Raw genomic sequence first — 9,638 nt, 5'->3', positions numbered from 1 at the left:
CGTGCTTATCTTCCATTGGTGTCAGTTTGCTTATCTTCCATGGGGGCAGGTGCCGGGGGAGAAAACCCCACCCCCGTTCCATGCGGGGAGGGGGCGCCCCCACTCCGTATGGTGCAGGTAGCATCCTTTGTTTGACAAACATAAGGTTCGTATTGTCAATTAGGCTGTTCTCAAAACCGATCAAATGGGAGGAGAGAAACTTGGGCAGGATTCTTGACCTTCTCAACCATAGGTTGGCCACATCCAACTTTACTAATTGCACTTTGATCCCCAAACTTTAGACAATTTGCATATTGACCCGATTCCAACCAAACTTTATACAACACACTTACGATCTGATTCTCACTTATTCAAGGACTCATTCATTTAATACACATTTTAAAGCATCAAACACCCAAAGTAGCCGAAGCATGCACTTTCATGCCCTTGAATCAAAATTCCTAGGTTTCCTCGTTCAATCTCATTCTACTTTATTTATAAGCCACATACTTTGGTTTTAATAAATACCAGTTGAAACAAGATAAAACTCAAGCTTAAACACACATGAAAGATTCGGTCTTCAAGAATAAAAAAAATCTCAACCTTTCTTTCAACCTTGCCAAACCTTCTTAATTCATTGCATGCATCACCTTCATTACACTTTTTAAGAAAAGATAACCATGACCCTAACTTAATTACTCAAGACTTAATCATTCCACCAACATCTTTACTCTTGGCCAAGTCATAACAACCCTTCAACTTGTCATTTTCTTGTTCTAATACCTCATTTATTCACATTAGTCATGCATGCTTAACACAAGAGACTAAACAAGAATTTACACGCTTAAACTTTTTACACTTTAAAACATAAAATCCGAAATCTTCTTAAGTCTAGGGTCCCAATTACCAAATAAGCACACATTTCAACTCAAACGTTCCATTTTACCGCTTGATACCACCGACAGAGATTTAGGTTGCGTTTGGATAGTGAGGTATTATCAGGTATTCTGTGAATAGTAGTGAAAATAATGATAGAATATTAAATAGTAGTAAAAAGTAGGTGAAAAGTAGTAATAAAATAATGAATAATAGTGAGGTATTCTCCGTACCCAAATTAGGCCTAATCACATTTTTCTTAGCACAAATCAAGATCATTTCACTTCATAAGGGCTCGAAATGATAACCATGAAAAATCCACTTCAAAACTCCCAAGTTTAACCTCAACCCAAACTAGATCCGAAAACCATGCACACCTAACTTCCATCGACGCATGCTTAACAGAAGCATGCATAAACCAAATATGTCCAGCCCATAGTTAGTCCATAGAGACTCGAACAATAACCAAGAATACATTTTACAACCCACATCTTAACCACAGGAAAAACTAGTGGTCTGAAAATCACGAACATGCTACATTCCTCAACATTCAACTCAAACATGCATGGATTCAAGCACTAATTATCTAACCTCAAAATAACTCAATTTATAACATAAAAGAAAATAAAAACAGATTTGATAAAGAGATTTTAAGTATAAACAACTCTCACTGACAGCTCCAACGTTGGAAAAGCGTTTTTGTGAGAGAAAAATGGAGCAAAAGCTGAAAGAGAGAGTGATTTTCGTCTAAATAAAGAGGGGCATGAGTTTTGAAGTGTTTAGTGGTCTTCCAAGGATCTTCACATTGTTAGGAATTTGGACTTCCTAAATTCACCTCCTAGGATCCACCCTTTGGTGAAATATGAAGAAAAACAGAGAAATAATAACAACACAAGAATTTACTTGGAAACTCCCAAAACAGGAGAAAAAACCACCAGACCCAGAGAAGAAAATACACTGTGAAAAATTATTACAATCACACAATTGTTCTCCTCACCCCAAATGACACCCACAAAGTTTCCCCATTAACAAAACTTTAACTCTCACCTCTTTCCCTTTTACAAGAAAAAGCTAATAGAGGAATTTTACTAGAGTCACAAGTTACTAGATAAGCTTATGATTTGGTGTACTTAACTAAGAGGTTAGGCCCTATTGTTTATAGGCCATGGGCCTTGGCTCCCTTTACAAATCCCATCGGTGTGGGACTCCAAAAGGAGCACAAACCCAACAATCTCCACCTTGCGACTTTGGCTGGTTCCACAGCCATGCTCCATCGCAATGAAGATCTTCATAGCTTCTGCTATCATGCTCCACCATAAAAGCATATCCACTCAGAATAAACCAATTCCAAGCATTTCAATTTCGGCACATGTCGAAAATAACCTTCCTAAAAAATTATGGTGCAACTTCCACGTTTGACTTTCCTGGAAGTTCATCAGCCATCGACATAAATTTCTACCACACACCCTGCATTAATGGCAAACCAATGCCTGTGTGCAAACATGTGGACTCGCTAACATTAACACATCCTCTATCGTGGCAACTTTGGGAATTAAAGGCATGCCATGAGGATGTACATGTCCCTTTAACAGACATCGTCTTCCATGGAGAGGGACACAACGTTAGTTTCATTATCAGTATCTCCATTTACTGACTTGGAGCTACTTGCCGAACCTGCGCTTGCTCTTAGACAATTTTTCTTGGCGTGCCCAGATTGTCCACACCCCCAGCAGACTACTTTCATCTTCATGGAGTTATTCTTCTTCCCATTACCAGCTACTACCAATGCTAAGTTCACAGGTGGACCATTTATTCCACACCTAGTCTTCTCTCTTCAGAAAAGAGTTTACTGGTAACTTCTGAAAAAATTATTTTCTCCTTCCCATGTATCAAAATAGGCTTCATATGCTCATAGGAAGATGGAAGAGACCAGATGAGCCTCAAGGCTTGATCATCATCATTAATTTTAACTCCAATAGATTCTAGCTCAGAGACAATGCCATTGAGAACACTTAAATGATCTGAAATAGTCGTACCTTCACTCATATGCAGTGTATGAAACTGCTCCTTCAGGTACACCCGATTTGAGACACCCTTTGTCTGATACAACTCTTCTAGATTTTCCCAGAGTTCCTTTGCCGTATATATTCCATGTATATTTGCAAGAACATTCTTGGCCAAGCACAGACGTATCGCACTTGCTGCTCTCAAATCCAGATCTTCCCAATCTTCATCACTCATTACAGATCTGCTCTTTGTTTCATCAGTCATGCTAGTATCACTGCTGACTTCAGGGGTTGGTCTGCCCTTCAACGCCTTGTGTAATTCTGATTGAATCAAAACATCCTTGACTTGAACTTGCTACAAGCCAAAATTGATTCTCCCATCAAATTTCTCCACTTCATATCTGATAGAATTGGAAGCCTTACTTCCTGACATTGCCTCGATGAATTTTACCATAGAAATTAATGGTACTCACTAAGTAAGTTCCCAGAAAAGATTATTCTTTCTTAAACAGAACTTCAAGGTTTCCAGAAAAGATTGGAGGGTTACACTGGACCACTTAAATACCAATTTCCTAGACAGAACCTCCTTAGACTGTACGTATCCACACTACCACACCAAAGCTCCACCCACCAAAAAGAACCTAGTGGCTCTGATACCACTTGTTAGGGATTTAGACCTCCTAAATTCACCCCCTAGAATCCACCATTTGGTGAAATATGAAGAAAAAAAGAGAAATAATAATAACACAAGAATTTACGTGGAAACTCTCAAAACAGGAGAAAAAACCACCAGACCCAGAGAAGAAAATACACTATGTAAAAAATTATTACAATCACGCAATTGTTCTCCTCACCCCAAATGACACCCACAAAGCTTCCCCACTAGCAAAACTTTAACTCTCACCTCTTTCCCTTTTACAATAAAAGGCTAATAGATGAATTTTACTAGAGTCACAAGTTACTAAATAAGCTTATGATTTGGTGTACTTAACTAAAAGGCTAGGCCCTCTTATTTATAGGCCATGGGCCTTAGCTCCCTTTACAAATCCCATCGGTGTAGGACTCCAAAAGAAGCACAAACCCAACACACATGGGCTTAATATAAGACAGTTCGGCACAAGGGAGGAGAGTGACTTGGAGTGTGATTGAAAGGCTTGGGAGGCAGTTATTATTAGAGATCTTGGGCATGAAATTGCAATAGAGCATAAAGCAGGTTGATCAATCTGATCATTGCTCTTACCCATTATGAGTGCATATGTTATCGTTAAAGCTCAGTTACTTTGAAGTGAAAATCCTGTTCATCAGAGTAGGTGTGGGTCCGGTACAGCTGCAAATGGAAAATAAAGACAAGTATAGCCACTTGTTTGGATTAGAATCCTCATCAGTGACTTCCTGGTAGAGCCACAGCCTAACTTATTTCAGAATGGGAAGACCGTGGAGCTCCCATCAAAATGAGTCTTTCTGATTGACTTCTCATGGCGGATTTAAGAGGTATCTCCACAATGGACATGGATATTTTTCTGATCCGAACCGTAACATTTCTTCCTCTCAGCTCAACTTCTTCGCTTCTCTCGGATTTCGATATTCCATCCGAAATACACATTTTGGTTCAAAATCTACATTAATGGTATTCTCATAAATAACTTGAAAACTGAGGGACAAAAGGGTCATTCTGCTTCCTGTTCGACTTCCCCTCTTCTCCCCCTTCCCTACGACATCAAATCCCAAGAGCACTAGCAATGGCTTATATTCATTTTTATCTCCATCTTCATATTTGCATAATATGTCTTTAAATTCATCTATATGCATCTCTAAATTTTTACATAGCTATGAATAGTGCTTCTTCAAGTTTGAATAAACACTATTCACTCTCCAAACATTATTTTTAATGTTTTTTTTTTCTCTCATACCCATTAAAATTAACTTTGTGGAATTTGTATTAAGATGATTTTGATATATAAAATTTGTATTATTAAGTTGATGATACAAAGTGTTTTTTTGTACATATTAATATTTATTGATAAAATTGGTCATTTTGATATATGAAATTGGTAATATTTAGATATATGAAATTTGTATTTTTGAGCACATGGTGCTAATTGTAAAATATATAAAAAATAATAATTTTAAGAAAAAAAATTAAAAATAATAATATTTTATTATTATTTGGTTTAAAGATGCATAATCTAATGTGGAGATTTTTCTTAATATGCTAAGTAAATATTCAAAATATGTGATTTTGAAGATGCATATAGAGAAACCAATGCTAGTGCTATTCTAAATCCTCCTTCCAGTTTTTGCTCTTTGTCAGTCTTATCTCCACTCTCTCATGTCTCCAACGACCGACATTGATGCCACCTCTACAATCCACATCGTCGTAGCTCGAGCCTTGTGTTGCTCCATGTTTGCATAAAAATATATCTGCAAGTGCATTGAATCGTAACAAGTAGTAAAAATCCCTTAACTTTTCAGTATTTTCTCTCGAACAATATCAAAAATATCTTCAACTAATAACTTCATATCTCTATGTGAATTTAACTAATTGGAGACTCATTAAGTTCTTTGAATTTTTCTTGAAAATCACACTACTCGCAGTAAAACATCTTTGTTTTCGCTCAACTAATGGTGTTTAATTATAGAGCTTTAATCACAAATCATCTATCGGTCTCATTGCAATCCAAAAAATCGAACAATAGTTAGTTAGAAAATTGTAAGCATTAAGAATAATGAATAAACATTCAATCATGAAAATATCAAAAATAAAATAACTTGGAATATAAATCGTGTGTTCAATGTTAGGCTACATCAAAGCTCTAGAAAATATAATTAGTTCATAATGCAATTAAAAAGAAAAAGAATAAAACTGGTGTTCTTCGTTGAAGTAGGTTGATGAAGCATGCGGCTCTCGCCTCTGCCCTCTAGTTCCGCATTCTCGAAATAACACTTAAAGAATAAATTATGGAACTTTAAACTCAGTCTCAGACTCTTAAACATAAAAACTCTCGACTCCGATTCAGAACTAACTCAGACCAAGACTAAAACTAAAACTAAGATTAAGAACCAAGACTCTCTATTCATCCCACAAAACGGGTTAAATAAATGTCAAAACTCAAATCCGGAAACAAAATAAATGAGGCTACAATCTAGCCTAAAAATTTGAAAAATAGTTTCTAAAGATAGATGTTAACATAAAAGGAAATTATCCCAAAAATATCAGAATTATCTAAAATGGAAGATTCAGTGATATGCGACTTGAATTGCTGAGTTCAGGAGGATTTGGTCGCCAATAGATTGATTGTGAAACTCGGAAGGTTCCCACCGGGTAGATGCCGTATGCGCTGAATATAACTTGCGGCAATGTCACAAATAAACGGGTGTAGAGGTTACAAAGACCACACGGCCCTCTCTTCGCCTACCGAGTGGAAAGACTCCCAACCGGAATGAAAGACTCATCTTGCCTTTTCTAGTTGTTGCCCACGATGTCGTTTAGGTTGGTCTTTTAAGTTGGTCATTTAGACTAGTAGCTCAATCTAACCACCTAGAGCCTTGTAGCCAAATCTTTGTGCCTTCTGGTCGTGAGTTTCTTCGCCTACCGAGAGGTAAGTCTTCTCGCCTTTGGGTGAGAGAAATCTCTTTCTTGCCCAGGGGACAAGGCTTCTCGCCCAAATCTCATCAACTCTCTTAAGATCTCGCTGCCTCTCATCGGTCTAGATCCGTAGTCTCTTCTTTTGTACCAAAATGCTCTCCTTTTGCATTAAATCTTCCCATTCCTTCAAATTCAAGAAAATAAATAAAAATATGTAGAAATAAAATAAAATCAATAGTATTGAAGGGAAAATGACACTTTTCATAAATAAAAGAGTGATAAAAATCCAATAAAAATAACACTTATCACTCCACGCCGTCCCAACCCCTATTGCTCCACGCCACATGTATTTAGTCATTTCTATTCTCAGACCTTTCTGAAAGCCTTGGGATCGAAGGCAGGGCGGTTAATCATGGCGTAGGGAAGTATAATCATCCCCTCGTAATTGCAAAGTGCTAAAAGTGCATACAATGTAATGGATTTACTTCGAAATCCTCACAAGAGCACAATGAGGACTCACAAGAACTTAAACCATAACATATAATTGAGAAATGAGTAAAACAATGATCTAAGAATCCCTTGCAATTAATTCTTCGAAAAGGTTTTTGAGGAACCTTCAACTTCCAAAGTAAAATCAATCTTTAACAATTTTGAACAAAGACCAGTATTGTAAGTCCAGTCAGTCTAGTCCTTTTATACAGGACTTTACAATGAAAGTAAAAAAGGCATCGTAATGAAAGTAAAAATGCAGTCATCGAGCCTTCTGTCCCCATTTCTTCTAACTTCAAGACGCACTGTTTCACCAAAAACCAATACACACCATATTGAACTTCCACTTTTGTTAATATCGTTGCCCATATAGAATGTACAAATTCATTTAATAAAACCCTACATTTTCTCCTTTCAATCTGGTAATATTGTTGGCTACAGATCATACTTCTCTTACATTCCTTCATTTCAACAACCTAGAATAGCAACACTCTTCTCAATTCCTCTTACATTCTCCTCCCCTTAAAGGTCCTGACAATTTCCCCCCATTCAAAGAATCTTGCCCACAAGATGTGGGTAAAGGTTGCACGATTTCCACAACAATTCCCAGGAATTTCCTTCAAAAGATGCCCCCCACCACTTAACCAATACTTTAGTTGCTACTTGGTTACTCACCTTCATCATTCTTTCTAAAATTAGCTCAGGCTCAAACTGAATCTAGCCTTGTCGATCCAGTGGAGGTAGTGTAGGGAGGGGAGTAATGTGCTGGCCTAACTTATTTTTCAAACAAGACATATGAAAAACTGGATGTAGCCTTGAAGAAGCAGGCGAGTCTAACTTACATACTACTGAACCAATCTTCTCAATTATCTAAAAAGGCCCATAGAATCTTGGAGATAGCTTTAGGTCATGTCTCATGGAAACTGACTTCCGTCTATAAGGTTGAAGCCTAAAAAATACCCAATCCCCAATCTCAAAACTCCTCTCAGTCCTTTTCTTGTCAGCAAACAGCTTCATCCTTTGCCGAGCTTATGCAAATTCTCACTAACGTGATCAAAAGCTGCTCCCTTGATTTCAACTGCTGATCTTTAGCATCATTAGCAATTGTTCCTAGAATGTAAGACAACAACTTAGGAGGAAAATAACCATAGAGAGCTTCACAACGAGAAACTCCAATTGAAGAGTGACAAGTGCTGTTATAATACCATTCCTACATAGGAATCCACAAGCTTCATTCCTTTGGCTTGTCACAAGTCTAACACTTCAAATATCCTTCCACACACTTGTGCAACACCTTGGTTTGTCCATCTAATTGGGGTGATATGCAAAGCTGAAATTCAGTGAGGTTCCTTCATTTTGAAAAATTTATTCAAAAAAAAAAAAAAACTTGTAAAAATTGAATCCCTATCCGAGACAATAGACTTAGGCATCTCATGCAATTTAAAGACCCCAGGGAAAAAAACTTGAGCCACTTTACTTGCTGAATAGGGGGTGAGCCAAAGGGAAAAAGTGAGCAAACTTGGTGAGCCTATCCACCACTGAAAATATAACAGTGAATCCACAAGATAAAAGCAAACCCTCAATAAAATCCATGGAAATATCCAACCATGGAGAATTTGGAATTGGTAAGGGTTGCAGCAACCCATTTGGATGGAGATTCTCATGTTTATTAGAACATACATCACATTCCCGAACAAACTTTTTGTATCTCTGCGCATTCCTTCCCAAAAGAAATCCAATTCTGCCCTTTGTACTGTTTTATGATAACCCACATGCCCAGCTTGAGGGTTATGATATATATATTGTAGTGTCTTCAATTGAAAAGCAGAGCTAGGTACCATAACCAACTTTCCTTTTTCTCATCAGAAAACCATGCTGCAATGTATAGTGCTTTGAAGCTTGTAAACCTTACTGAAGCTAAGAATAAATTTGGCCGAGAGTAGGAGATAACTGATAGATTTGCTTTAATTCCTCAATCCACAATGGACTTGGAAAAGTGATCAAAGTTAAAATAGCTAATTCTTCCTCAGACTTCCTCGAGAGAGCATTTGCAACATTTTCATCCCCCTTTTGTAATCAATGGTGCAGTCATAACCCAAAAGCTTTGACAACCATTTCTGTTGAGTCTCAATACCCACCCTTTGCTCCAACAAGTACTTCAAGGCCTGCTGATTAGTTTTGATCTTGAAAGGTTGCTCCAACAAATAAGGCCTCCATTTATTGATAGCACACACAAAAGCCAAAAGCTATTTCTCATACGTGGATAATAATAATGCTTTACCCTTAAAGGCCTTACTGTAAAATGCAAAGGTTGGCCCCCATGTACGAACACACACCCCCAAGCCCACTCCAAAAGTATCACATTCGATTGTGAAACCCTAGGGAAAATCTGGTAACCTCAACACAGAAAGTTCAGTGATTGCCTTTTTCAAAGCCATAAAAGCTTGAGTTGCCCCCTCAGTCCAAACAAAGACATTTTTCTTCATCAAGTCAATCAACGGAGCATCAATAGTGCCATAATATCTTATAATTTTTCTGTAATAGCCAGTAAGGCCCAAAAAGCCTCTCAGTGCCTTCAATGAAGATGGAACGAGCCATTCTAGTCTTGATTCAATTTTAGAGGGGTCAGCTTGAACACCAATGTCAAAGGTAACATGCCTTAGGTAATCAATCTCCTCCATGCCAAACTTACATTTAGCCAT

The 9,638-nt window shown here is 37.5% G+C and overlaps 1 protein-coding gene across 1 annotated transcript; it reads right to left on the bottom strand.

The window, feature by feature from the left end:
* Window positions 1-9,314: 9,314 nt before the first annotated feature.
* Window positions 9,315-9,638, bottom strand: LOC108998929 (uncharacterized mitochondrial protein AtMg00860-like). Its single transcript, XM_018975702.1, has one exon. It carries the CDS (start codon window positions 9,636-9,638, stop codon window positions 9,315-9,317), a length of 324 nt encoding a protein of 107 aa, XP_018831247.1.

The sequence above is a fragment of the Juglans regia genome, chromosome 14, assembly GCF_001411555.2.
Source record: "Juglans regia cultivar Chandler chromosome 14, Walnut 2.0, whole genome shotgun sequence".
NCBI classification, from domain to species: Eukaryota; Viridiplantae; Streptophyta; class Magnoliopsida; order Fagales; family Juglandaceae; genus Juglans; species Juglans regia.
Note: the sequence above shows the minus strand (reverse complement) of the source record. Positions and strands in the feature narration are given on the sequence as shown.